This window comes from Centropristis striata, chromosome 24 (assembly GCF_030273125.1).
Source record: "Centropristis striata isolate RG_2023a ecotype Rhode Island chromosome 24, C.striata_1.0, whole genome shotgun sequence".
NCBI classification, from domain to species: domain Eukaryota; kingdom Metazoa; phylum Chordata; class Actinopteri; order Perciformes; family Serranidae; genus Centropristis; species Centropristis striata.
The window spans coordinates 19,819,472-19,832,469 of record NC_081540.1 but is presented as its reverse complement, the minus strand read 5'-3'; the positions used below and the strand labels follow the sequence as shown (position 1 = coordinate 19,832,469).

General features: G+C 38.7%; 2 protein-coding genes across 2 annotated transcripts; both read right to left on the bottom strand.

Moving 5' to 3' along the window:
• Positions 1-26: 26 nt before the first annotated feature.
• LOC131963008 (OX-2 membrane glycoprotein-like) lies at positions 27-3,642 on the bottom strand. Its single transcript, XM_059328131.1, has 9 exons — positions 3,557-3,642; positions 2,486-2,824; positions 2,108-2,395; positions 1,994-2,032; positions 1,801-1,897; positions 1,275-1,325; positions 1,056-1,166; positions 799-909; positions 27-666 (listed from the first exon to the last, which is right to left on the bottom strand). The coding sequence occupies exons 1-9, from the start codon at positions 3,630-3,632 to the stop codon at positions 546-548; spliced, it is 1,233 nt and encodes a 410-aa protein (XP_059184114.1). The 5' UTR covers positions 3,633-3,642; the 3' UTR covers positions 27-545.
• Positions 3,643-5,148: 1,506 nt separating this feature from the next.
• Positions 5,149-11,958, bottom strand: LOC131963006 (uncharacterized). The gene is made up of 10 exons (XM_059328130.1): positions 11,875-11,958; positions 10,384-10,653; positions 10,007-10,294; positions 9,755-9,839; positions 7,616-7,767; positions 6,954-7,292; positions 6,588-6,875; positions 6,354-6,456; positions 6,208-6,269; positions 5,149-5,997 (listed from the first exon to the last, which is right to left on the bottom strand). The coding sequence occupies exons 1-10, from the start codon at positions 11,927-11,929 to the stop codon at positions 5,981-5,983; spliced, it is 1,659 nt and encodes a 552-aa protein (XP_059184113.1). The 5' UTR covers positions 11,930-11,958; the 3' UTR covers positions 5,149-5,980.
• Positions 11,959-12,998: the final 1,040 nt, after the last annotated feature.

Genomic DNA, 12,998 nt, shown 5'->3' with positions numbered 1-12,998 from the left:
TTGAACCAGTGACAATTTACAAAGCTGGTATTTTATTAAAAACATGATCAAAAGCATTCTGCAAAGTACATGTGTTCTTTATAAATGTACAAATGATTTAAAAAAAGATACAAAATCACCAGAAAAGCACATTTCAGTTTAACAAAGAAATACACAAATACACTTAAAACAACATGAAATTTGATTATATTCCAACTATATAATAAAATAATACAGTAGTACATACAGTTTATACAGTCCAATGTAATTTCATCTTTGTTATAATTAAGTTGAGTTACATAATACAAAAAGCAGCCGTGAACTTAAACACATTTAATTTGAGAAAGATAAAGTGAATTTAAAAAAGATGTTAAACAAAGAATGCAAATGCATCTTCTTAACTATATTGCAGATGTTTAAAAAAATAGTCAAACGTTAATCTTTTGATGTGAATGTGATCGATTTGTCATATTGAAATATGAATCTCTTACGGGACTTTCCAACCATCTTTGCGTTGGTACTCCAGTCTTGTGGGTTGTTCTGTAGTACTCATTAGTTCACCCTTATTAAAACTCAAGATTTCTTCTTATTGAAGGTGATGATCTTTGGTCACTGCATTCTGTTTTTCCCCCCCGAGAAGACATCTGTACTTGAACCTCGCTCGCTGTCATTAAAGGTGTTCTGACCCTTCAAATGAAAACAAGATATCAGTTTCATTAAAAATGGTCCGTGAAGAGTAAAAAGCATCACAATTTGATTCAAGAATTTAAAAAACACATTTTTTTATAGAGATACTGATGCAAGTAACAAATAACTTACTCATGAGTGTCGTTGGTTGCCCTTTGTGGTGATGGTGGTCTTGGGTATTTTCCCCCAGAAGACATCCATAGCCAAACCTCACTTATCCACTTCATTAAAGCTGTGATGAACCTTCAAATGAAACCAGGATATCAGTTTCTAAATCACAGTGATGTGGACAAATATGCAGACTATGTATAAAAATGGTCTGTAAAGAGTAACTGGCGTCATGAATGAATAACATCATTATGGAGGAACTGATGTAACAAATAACTTACTCATGAGTGTCATTGTTTGCCTTTTGTGGTGATTGTGAGTTGTTGTTTTTTTTTCCAGAAGACAACCGTAGCCGAACCTCACTCATTGGCTTCATTAAAGGTGTGATGGCCCTTCAAATGAAACCAGGACATCAGTTTTAAAATCATTGATGTGGACAAACATGCTGACTATTAATATATAATGGTGCAAGTGCATCACAACTGGCTAAATTAACTTACCCATGAGTCTCATTGGTTGGTTTTTGTGGTGTCTTAGTGTCCTCAGAGTCCCTGAAGAATTTAAGGAAAGTCAGTGCTGAACAAACATTTATTTTTGTCTAAAAAGATCCCAATCAGTCATAACATATTGACTGAGAGACAATAGACTGTATAAAGAATTGACAACGCATCTCCACTGCTATCCAGAGTGTTCACAGTAGTGACAAAGAATAGAGTTGCGATATTGACTTTACTGCACAAGCCTGATCAATCCTGAGTGAATTCAGCTGTCAGTTATGTGTGTAACCCTGTTTTATAGGCTAAAATAACATATTAAAACCAAACTTATCAAAACAACATCCAAAGAACATGGTAAGATCTACTCAAAATGACAGAAACCATCTTTAGGAAAACATGTTTTGACCTCTACTTTGACCTCTGTACAGCAGCCAGCCACCAGGGGGCGATGGAGAGGTTTAGTCATGTCTTCTATCTTTATATACAGTCCATGTGTGAGACAGGTGTTGAGTTAAAAGGTTAAAATTACCGGTTCTGACGTTTTCTTATGAGCAGGAAAATGATGATTGCAGCAACAGCACAAACACAGATCACTGTCACAGATAATGAAGTGATCAAAGTGAAATCTGTGAGAAAAGAGGAAAATTATGAACCACCATCAGACACAAAGCAACTACAGATGAAATGGTAAAACTGACAGTAGATCAGTCAGGTTAATGTACCTCCATTACTGTCATCAGACCCAGAGTCCTCATCAGAACCTGGAGAAAGAAAATCAAACATCAGAATCATACATTTGTTATGAATCAATAAATCTGTCTGTAAATGTTTCTCACCATCATCAGACGACTGTTTTCCTGCAGGAATGATGGTGGACACCTCTCTGTGAGGACCAGAGGACACGTGTGCTGTACAGTTAACCTGTGTGGTGTTGTGGTGGAGAGCAGACAGCAGAGCTGTGGTGGTGACAGTGACTGTCCCGTTGCTGTTGGTGACTCTGCTAGAGTTGTAGTGAGGGACAGTCAGTGTTACTGTGGGAGCAGGTCCACCTGTGGCCCAGCAGGACACAACTGTCTCTTCAGGAGAGTCTGAGGCTCTCACATGGAGGACGGGGCCATGCAGCTCTGAAGAGAACAGAGATTTAAATACATTTTTGTGGTGAGAATAACAACAAGACAGATTCATGGAGATATATTTGACAATAAGGATCTTACCATAGAGTCTGAGGCAGGTTGTGCCAATGAGAGCTCCTTCAGGGTAGGTGTTGAACAAACAGCGATAGCATCCTTCATCTTCACCCATCACCTCCCTGATGACTATGGAGCAATTCTGCGGTGCTGCATATTTTAGCTTCAGTTTTCCTTGAAAACCTTTGTTTATTCTAAGGCCAAAGTTCTTGCCATAAGTCGCAAGATTCTTCTCCCCATCAGGTAAAATCTTCTGCCATGTGACTTGCAGAACATCTCTATGTTGCATCAGTTTACAGTTTAACTGAGCCTCTTCTCCTTCTGCTGCCAGCACAGTCTGCTGAGTTTCTATCAGAGCTGCTAGACCTGCAGGAGGACATTAATTATCAGTTATTAAGAGCAACCGAGGCTACTGACCCACATTGTCACATGCAATTCAATAAGCAACCATGTGTGCAACTAATGATGATTTTCATGATTGCTCAATCTGCTGATTGTTTTCTAGATGAATCATTTGGTCTAAATTTGCTTTTAGAAAATAGTGAAAAATGTCCATCCCAGTTCCTCAAAATCCAAGGAATATCCCTTAATTTTATTTGACATAAAGAAAAGAGAAAGCCAGAAATTATCCACAGTAAAGGCTAAAAACTGCTATTAATGTTTATTAAAAAAAAAATTTTCTAACACACATACACACACGGCATAATTGTTATAATTAGTATTATAATTAGCCTGTTATTAGCCTATTGATATAGAGACAAAATAAAAACATATCTACCAAAAAAAACCCCACATTATTAAAAATATGGTAATGACTCATGGCAACCCTTATAAAAGGTAACAATAACAGAATGTGAATCTGTTCTGCAGAGGATAATAATCTGCAGCAGATAATAGTTCATATTTAAATTTTTTTTTAAATATTTCAACATAAAAAAAATCAATGCAATCAACCGCCAAAATGAAGCGTAAAGGCGCAACTACAGTAATCAATAAATGTACAGGAGTCACACAGCTGTTTCAGTCAGATAACAATAAATTAATAGTCAACGGTATATACTGCTAATGAAACACATTACTGTATCATCTTTCTCTCACCTTTCTCAAAGAGTCCCAGAGCACAGAGGAGACACAGGACTGCAGGCTGAGACATCTTGGTGACAAAATGAAACATTGATTCCGATCTACCGCCAACATGAATTAAACCCGCCAACAGGAGTTAAAAGTGAAAGCGGTCACTTCATAGGCTGCACCTCTAGTGACGTAATATCCAGGCAACCCGGCGTCGTGCCAAAAAGTGATTGCCTGCCAGAATCTGATTTCTGGCCGCGGGAGCGCGCACGGCAGCCCGTTGAGCGGTCAGATCTTTACATTATGAAGTTCATGAATGAGATCAAGTCATATTTAGGCAGAAATAACCTTTGAGTAACTGTATCTGGCCTTCAATCAATTTTTGGCAGGTGAAAATGCCTATTTTGTGTTGTAATGGTGCTTTAAAGGGATTCCAAGCTGTCCTGTGAGCTCTAGTGTTTACATTATGAAGCTGATGAATGAGATCAAGTCATATTTAGGCAGAAATAACCTCTCAGTAACTATACTATGCCTTCAATCAGTTTTTGCGAGGTGAAAACTGAAATAGACGTGTCTATCACGTAGTTGCTATGTCTGATTTCACTACAAACTACTTCTTTTGGCCACAGTTGTAATAATTACGCAACAACAAACGTTAAACTTTCGAAGCCACATGCCTTTGCTATAATTACATTATAATACAGTTGTGTGTATCTGCATATTAAGACTGTTTAATCCAGAGAAAAGCAGACGTGTTTACGCTACCGCTCAACGGGCTGCCGTGCGCGCTCCCGCGGCCAGAAATCAGATTCTGGCAGGCAATCACTTTCTGGCACGACACCTGATTGATCGGCGTGCTTCCACTTCCTGCTGCTGGACAAAAGTGAAGAGAAAATATTCCTTTTCCAGTCCGGTTTAAACTGATCCTATTGAGTTCGTGCAGCCTAAAAGAAAAAAAAAAGATTTACGTTTTTGGTAGTGATATATTTTTCTGAAATGTTTCATTCTGCAAAATAAGTACTTTTATTTTTTAGGATTTTGAATGCAGGATCTTCACTTCTTTCTTTTTACCACGTTACTACTTGTGTTTACAACGATTCTGACTTCTTCTTTCACCACTACATATGCATGGAATTAATAAAAACAATAATAGTGATAGCCCACATTTTAAAGGAGTATTCATTTTATGAATTGTCTTACACCCTGCCAGTCAGATAATCAATTATTTCTTACAGATATAATCCAGAGCAACAAAAAACATTGCAGACGTGAAGTGAAAGCACTTATCATATTTTGATTATTGGTACATTAATAAATACATATATGGAATTAATAGTTGGTTTATTAATCCAGTGTTTGACAGATAAGTTTTCACATTGATGCAAAAAGTATTACTAACCTACATGCAGCAGACACTAACACAATACAAGCACGCAGTAAGATGTCCTTTGAGTAATAAATAAAATTAAGACATAACTGGTTATACTTGCGTGCAAGTTTAAATAGCTTAATTTTTTTTTTTCAAAAGTATACTTTTTAAAAAGTAACTATCGATAATCCTTAAGAATCATGTCTATGACAAAATTCACAAAATACAGAAAAAAAAACAAGAATTTGTACAAAATCAAACCAAAGTTTATTTCAAATAAACAAAAAATGACAAAGGCAAAACAAAGATAGATGTATTTGTTTACCAAATACATTCCTACAATGAATAAATGTAAAACAATAAATCTAAATGATACTACAGACGTTTCAAAAATACTCTGTTGAGTATAAATCACACAAAGCTGCAAGAGGAAGTAACATTTAATACATAATTTCTATAGCACCGTTCAGTAACACAATTGAAAGTTGTTTTTATGGGACTCATGAAAAAATACTGAAAAGTTCAGATTATAATTGGATTCATTGTTTACAGGTTTTGCAACATTTTGCTGGCATCAAAGTAAAAAAAAAACCCCAAACACATTTATTTACAGAACACCACAAAGTCATTAACATTTTACACATTACATGTGTAGTCCAGAGTCAAGACATTAAGTGTTTTCTTATTAAATACATGATATTTTCCAATAACCAGAAGATAAACGCTCTGATTATGAAAGAGTGCATGTGATGCTTTGCTTGTTGTTTGGGTCATCATCAAGTATAATTAAGAATATATTCAACATGGAATTGTATGTTATTGTTTTGAAAACAAAAAACAAACAAACAGTGTAATATTTCATTCTGTCAGAATATCTGTCAGTCTTTGGAGTTATTCTGAGTCTCTATAACTCGACTCAAACCAACCTTCATGATAGCTGCCATTTCCTCACACAGTCACACAGAAACTGTGTTAATCAGTGAGTTTATAGTCTCATATTGTTGAATGTGCCACATTTAGGTTTTCTCTTTCTTTGGTCTTCTCAGGAGATGATCGTTGTCTGATCTGGTCTCTCTGTGGGACTAGAGGATCTGGGGGCCTTTAAAACATTTATTCATGTTTTATTACTCAACTAATATTAAACATGCTGACAATGAGAACACACTGATTCAAAGTCAAGAGTAAAGTGGATCAGAGTCATCAGAATTTAATCTACACATGCAGTAAATATCACTATATCAATAAACAGTTTGTGTTTGGCAAAATGAGACAATATACAACAGAGTAAATCATGTAAAAAAATTCTTACTGATTGATGTCACTGATTGTAGTTTCATCATCTCATTCATCTCAGTTTCTCTGTGAGACAGACTGAAGGATTTCAGAAGTTAGAACAGGACAAACATTAAAAACTCACAAAGACTAAGACACATGGATATTGAGTGAATTAACTACCTGTTGTGATTTCTTTGTTTACACAAGAAACTTTTGGCTGCAGCAGCAAAACAACAGGCCACAAATATGGAAAATAGGAGACACTTTATGATCCGAGTCCGACCTTTGAAAAAAAAAGAAGAAAAAAAGCAACAATGATAACACTGTTATCTGACCCAACTTCCTCATAACCTGGAAAACAAATGCAAAAGACAAACTATAAAGTAAATACTGATCTTTGGAAATGTTTCTCACCATCGTCAGACGACTGTTTTCCTGCAGGAATGATGGTGGACACCTCTCTGTGAGGACCAGAGGACACGTGTGCTGTACAGTTAACCTGTGTGGTGTTGTGGTGGAGAGCAGACAGCAGAGCTGTGGTGGTGACAGTGACTGTCCCGTTGCTGTTGGTGACTCTGCTAGAGTTGTAGTGAGGGACAGTCAGTGTTACTGTGGGAGCAGGTCCACCTGTGGCCCAGCAGGACACAACTGTCTCTTCAGGAGAGTCTGAGGCTCTCACATGGAGGACGGGGCCATGCAGCTCTGAAGAGATTTAACATATCACATAGTTAATAAAGTAGAGAGGCTTATTAAACTGTAATAATGCAGTAAAGATCTTACCATAGAGTCTGAGGCAGGTTGTACCATTGAGATCACCTTCATGGTAGGTGTTGAACAAACAGCGATAGCATCCTTCATCCTCCTCTGTTACATTCCTGATAACTATGGAGCAGCTCAGCTGTCCAACATATTTAAACTCCATTTTATCTCTAAAATCAGGATTCACTTTTTGACCTTTTTTTTCATGGGAAGATGCAAGACTCTTCTCCCCGTCAGGTAAAATTTTCCACCATGTGACTTGCTGAACATCTTTCTCTTTCATCAGCTGACAGTTTAACTGAGCCTCTTCTCCTTCTGCTGCCAGCACAGTCTGCTGAGTTTCTATCAGAGCTGATTGACCTGCAGGAGACACAACACAAACAGGAGAAGATACACCTGCACATACATGAAGCAATTTGGAAAGATATTACTGGGTCACTATCCCTCTGAATATATATATATATATATATATATTGTTCTGCATCAGTGTGAAAACGATATATCATGTTGGCGGGAATTCTTGCCACAAGCCACATATATTCCCGCCAACTTCAGGTGCATTGCCCAATTAATCATGAACATACAGGAGTCACACAGCTGTGCTTCAGTTAAATAAAATAAAGTAAAAAGTCGAACAGTTTATAAAGCTAATGAAACACATGACTTTATCATCTTTCTCTCACCTTCCTGACAGAGTCCCAGAGAACAAAGGAGATACAGGAATTCACGCTGTGCCATCTTTGCGCCACAGTGAACCACTGAACCAATCTGCCGACAACGTGCTCTAAATGTGAAAGCTGGCACTTGACCTGCATGTCTCCGACTCTTCCTGCTGCTGGACAAAAGAGACAGTCTGTGGTTTTAACTCATGATTTAGAGAGAAGATGGATTTGTTGGTTTTGAACTCATGTTACATAATACATATCTCCAGAAAATAAAGGGCAACATTAGAGATGTATTAATTTGAAATTGTCCATTATGCAAAATGAATATCCTGCTATCTGCATGGGCACAACCTCCTTGACCCTCACCAGTCTGGTTTTAAGAAGGGCCACTCAACAGAGACTGCCCTTCTCGCTGTGACTGAACAGCTTCACAAGGCGAAGGCAGCCTCTCTCTCATCTGTGGTGGTTCTACTGGACCTTTCTGCAGCTTTTGACACTGTGGATCACCAGATCCTCATCTCCACCCTTCACCACCTGGGAGTATCTGGCTCTGCCCTCTCTCTGCTCAAATCCTACCTCAAGGACCGCACCTTCCGTGTAACTTGGAGGGGTTCTGTTTCAGAACCCTGTCTACTCACCACCGGGCTCCCTCAAGGCTCGGTCCTTGGTCCGCTCCTCTTCTCGATTTACACCAACTCCCTTGGCTCCCTCATCCACTCGCATGGCTTCTCCTATCATAGCTATGCCGACGACACCCAGCTAATCTTCTCATTTCCCCAGTCTGAAACACGTGCAGCAGCACGTATCTCTGCATGTCTGGCCGACATCTCCCAGTGGATGTCCTCGCACCACCTCAAACTCAACCTGGGAAAGACTGAGCTACTTTACCTCCCAGGGAAGGGCTCTGACCTCTGACCTCCACACCACTGTCCAGAACACAGTGGTTGTCTCCACAGAAACCGCCAAAAACCTTGGCGTGACTCTTGACAACCAGCTGTCCCTCTCAACAAACATCACCGCCACTACCAGATCTTGCAGATTCTTGCTGCATAACATCAGGAGAATCCGCCCGTTTCTCACTCAGAAGGCAGCTCAGGTCCTGGTCCAGGCACTGGTCATCTCACGCCTGGACTACTGCAACTCCCTCATGGCAGGTCTGCCTGCCAAAGCCATCCGACCTCTGCAACTCATCCAGAATGCAGCTGCTCGATTGGTCTTCAATCTTCCCAAATTTTCACACACAACACCCCTCCTCCGCTCCCTCCACTGGCTACCTGTGGCTGCTCGGATACGCTTCAAGACTCTAGCTCTGGCGTACTCTGCTGCTAATGGTTCAGGTCCTACTTACATCCAGGACCTTGTCAAACTCTACACCCCTGCCCGTCCTCTCCGCTCTGCATCAGCCAAACAGCTGGCGACTCCCACCCTCCGTGGGTCAACTCGCCTCAAAACCTCCTCCAGACTTTTCTCTGTCTTGGCTCCCAAATGGTGGAACGAGCTCCCCACCGACATCAGGACCTCAGACAGCCTGTACATCTTCCGCCGCAGGCTGAAGACCTATCTCTTCCAACAATACCTCGGTTAAGCCATGGTCACCTAACATACATATATATATTAAAAAAAAAAAAAAAAAAAAAAATTTGCTCTTCTTCTTCTTCTTCTTTTCTATTCTTTTCTTCTTTAACATATAGTACTCCTGTAGCAATGACAGTTAGCTCTTAAAGTTATGTACTTACTTGATTCCTGTGGTCTATGTCTAGTACCATCAGGTTGAATGCACTTATTGTAAGTCGCTTTGGACAAAAGCGTCTGCTAAATGACATGTAATGTAATGTAATGTAATGAATACTTGGATGTTTACTTGTACGAGGGCGTATTAGTGCCAAGTATGAAAATTTTTTTTTTTTTAAATTAAAAAATATATATATACGTGACCCGGGGAAGGGGTAATATTTCGAGAAACAAGTCACAAATTTATGAGATTAAAGTGGCAAATCTGCGAGGAAAAAAAGTTGAAGATTTACGAGAAATAATATGAGTAGATCATTAGAAATCATGGTGCAGTTTTCACATTGATTTAACACAAGAGTGTCATTTACTGTCCAAAGATGCAACAAAATGCACATGTAATAATAAGAATAATAGTAACGTTCTTACTTATTTATATCTTTGCTTGCTGCTTTGATGATCATCAAATAGGCAATCATGGATGATAGGAGACACTTTATGATCCAAGTCAGACCTTTGAGGAAAAAATGCACTTTACAGTTTTGAAGCAACAATGGACTGAATATTAATTTAAACATTAACTTACTGTGGTCACTGTTATCTGACCAAACAAAAACAAAAGACATGAGCTATAAAGTAAATACTGATCTTTAAACATGTGAGTCTGGAAATGTTTCTCACCATCAGCAGGAATCAGGGTGGACACCTCTCTGTGAGGACCAGAGGACCATCGCACCACACATCCAACCTGTCTGCTCTCATGGTGGAGAGCAGACAGGTTGGATGTGGTGGTGACAGTGACTGTCCCGTTGCTGTTGGTGACTCTGCTAGAGTTGTAGTGAGGGACAGTCAGTGTTACTGTGGGAGCAGGTCCACCTGTGGCCCAGCAGGACACAACTGTCTCTTCAGGAGAGTCTGAGGCTCTCACATGGTCTGAGTATCTCACATAGAAGTCGGCTCCATACATCTCTGCAGAGAACAGAGATTTCAATACATTTAGTGGTGAGAGTAACAACAAGACAGATTCATGGAGATATATTTGACAACAAGGATCTTACCATCCTCTATGAACCAGGTGAGAGCATCTTCAGGGTAGGTGTTGAACAAACCTTCATCTTCACCCATCGCCGCCCTGATGACTATGACTGGTGACTTTAGCTTCAGTTTTGGTTGAAATCTAAGGCCAAAGTACTCGCCATAAGTTGGGGGATTCTTCTCCCCATCAGGTAAAATCTTCTGCCATGTGACTTGCATCAGCTCCCAGTTAAAGCTGGCTTCTTCTCCTTCTGCCATCACAGTCTGCCGAGTTTTTATCGGAGCTGTTAGACCTGCATGAATTAAATTAATCATCAGTTATTAAGAGCAACCGAGGCTACTGACCCACATTGTCACATGCAATTCAATAAAAAGTAATTCAATAAAAATAAAGATGATCAATCTGCTGATTATTTTCTAGATGAATCATTTGGTCTAATTTTGCTTTTAGAAAATTGTCTTGATTAATCCACTGTTGTAAAAATAATTAAATAAATTCAGAAAAAAGTGAAAAATGTCTATCCCAGCTTTTTTAAATCTGAGGAATATCTCTCATTTTAATCAGATATAAAGAGAGAGAAATGCACACATTTTCCACATTAAAAGCCCGATGTGTTACTTGTTTTATATTAATTTGTTCAAGAACTTTGGTCAGAACAGGTTAAATGCAATAAAGGACACCCTTTTAACTTAGCCAAGTAACAAAAAATAAACTTTTTGAAATTAGCCACTTTTTCACATTTCTGTTTCCAGTCACACACACATTTTGGAGAAGTCACTTCTTCTCTCAGTGTGTGTGCTTATAGGGACTAAATGAGTTTAGGTCAAGCATAAAACGGAATATGGGAGATTCTAGAGCATTTAAAATGTTTGTTACACCCGTGTCAACTATGCAGTTTAACCTAGCCACAACAAATAACTTTAAAACCAACTAAAAAACGTGCAATGTTGTTAATGAGTTTAATTTATACCTTTTTGAAAGACCACAGAAAGAAAAAAAAGACGACTGCACCGAGCGCCATGTTGTTACTGTTGTTTGAACTGACTGTATTTGCAGATGCAGCTAGACCTCTGTCCAGTCCGTTCTTTATGATAGCTGTCACTTTCTCATACAGTTACACATAAAACTGTGTTCCTCCAGTCAATTTTATCGTCTCTTACAGTCTTGTTGTAGAAGGTGGCTTATTGTGGTTATGATTTACACAGGAAATGGAGTCATAGGCCTACTGCACACATACGACGACTCATTCGATCCGACCTTTGAGAAAGAAATACAATTTTGATATGCACTCAGCAATTATAGATTATTAACTGATGAACTACCAAAGAGTCTGAGGCAGGTGGTAGCAGTGAGATCAGCAGCTTAGTTCAGTCTCTTTTTAAAAGTGCTTTGTCTAACTAGTTTGTCAGATAATCACTGACTGTTGCAAAAATAAAATGTAATTACAACAAATACCTTTAAAACCAAACAAAAACGTGTGATATTGTTACTGAATTTAATGAATATTTCCTACCTTTTGGAAAGACGGCAGAGAGAAAAACGAGACAGAGGACAGCAGCACTCGCCATGTTGTTACTGTGTTGACTTTAAACTGCCTCTACTTGCAGGATGTTGACCAGCAAGTACAGCACACATTACTTTCACTTTCATGTGACGGAGGCATATTGTTACAACTATAACTCTGACAGCTTTACCAGAGGATTGTGAGGGAGAAGACTAATTTTCCTACGTTTCTATGTATAAATTATTTCTGTAGAGTGGAATTTGCGGCCTGGAGCGCAGTTTTCAAATTTATTTTTTGACAGTTTTTTCTCTCCCTCTACACTCTGGTGATGATGTCACACACTGTGACACGAACATTCCGTGCAATACACACCCATTATAATCTCAGAATTTCTCCAAAAATGATCATGGTCATTGAACAGGGATTGATAAAAAACTATATGACCTATCGAAACGTGGATTAATACACCGATACACAAGACTTGTGTCTACTGTTTAAAGTTTAAATGGAGTCTCTAGGTGAAATTATCCCGGAGAAGTAGACGTTAAAATATCTCCAATTATTGTTCTTTTTCGCTCATTTTTTTCCGGCTGTCCCATTCATTTCAATGCAAAATTTTGGGCAGTTTTTCGTGACTTGCGTCGCAAACAATTCGTATTCTGTAGAGAAAAGTAATAGCACACCAATCCCGATCAAACCGCACGTTTTGATATATAATTTGTCCTGCAACTCTTCAAGTTGTAGGACTAGTAGCGGGACGAAATTGCGTCCGGAAGAGGAAGAAGAAGAAATCCACAGTATAACAGTAGTGCAGCACTGGTCCCTACAGATATTGCTGTATGGGACCAGTGCTGGGGAGATTGCCCCGAGGCCCTAATAAACTGTAAACTTCTAAGGAACCCACTTAATTATGACGTTAGAAATAAATAAATACAACTTCCAACCATGAAATATCAGACTAATAAAACAAAAACAAATATTTGCACTACTCTCATACACTGTATTATACCTTATTCACAGGATAGGTTACTCAGATTAGTTTAATTTTTTAAAGATTTTTTTTTTTATCTTTACTTTATACAAGTAACCACAGATAATCCTTAAGATTCATGTCTATGACAAAAAAATCCCAA

What these genes read in the sequence shown, in the direction of transcription:
- LOC131963008 (XM_059328131.1), bottom strand. Translation starts at nt 3,632, where the DNA reads ATGTTTCATTTTGTCACCAAGATGTCTCAGCCTGCAGTCCTGTGTCTC. An exon ending in ATAAGAAAACGTCAGAACCG is followed by an intron (nt 1,326 to 1,800) that starts GTAATTTTAACC and finishes TAAATTCTTCAG; the next exon opens with GGACTCTGAGGACACTAAGA. An exon ending in CCAACCAATGAGACTCATGG is followed by an intron (nt 1,167 to 1,274) that starts GTAAGTTAATTT and finishes TTTCATTTGAAG; the next exon opens with GGCCATCACACCTTTAATGA.
- LOC131963006 (XM_059328130.1), bottom strand. Translation starts at nt 11,929, where the DNA reads ATGGCGAGTGCTGCTGTCCTCTGTCTCGTTTTTCTCTCTGCCGTCTTT. An exon ending in CACCCTGATTCCTGCTGATG is followed by an intron (nt 9,840 to 10,006) that starts GTGAGAAACATT and finishes TTTTCCTCAAAG; the next exon opens with GTCTGACTTGGATCATAAAG. An exon ending in GCAAGCAAAGATATAAATAA is followed by an intron (nt 7,768 to 9,754) that starts GTAAGAACGTTA and finishes TCTTTTGTCCAG; the next exon opens with CAGCAGGAAGAGTCGGAGAC.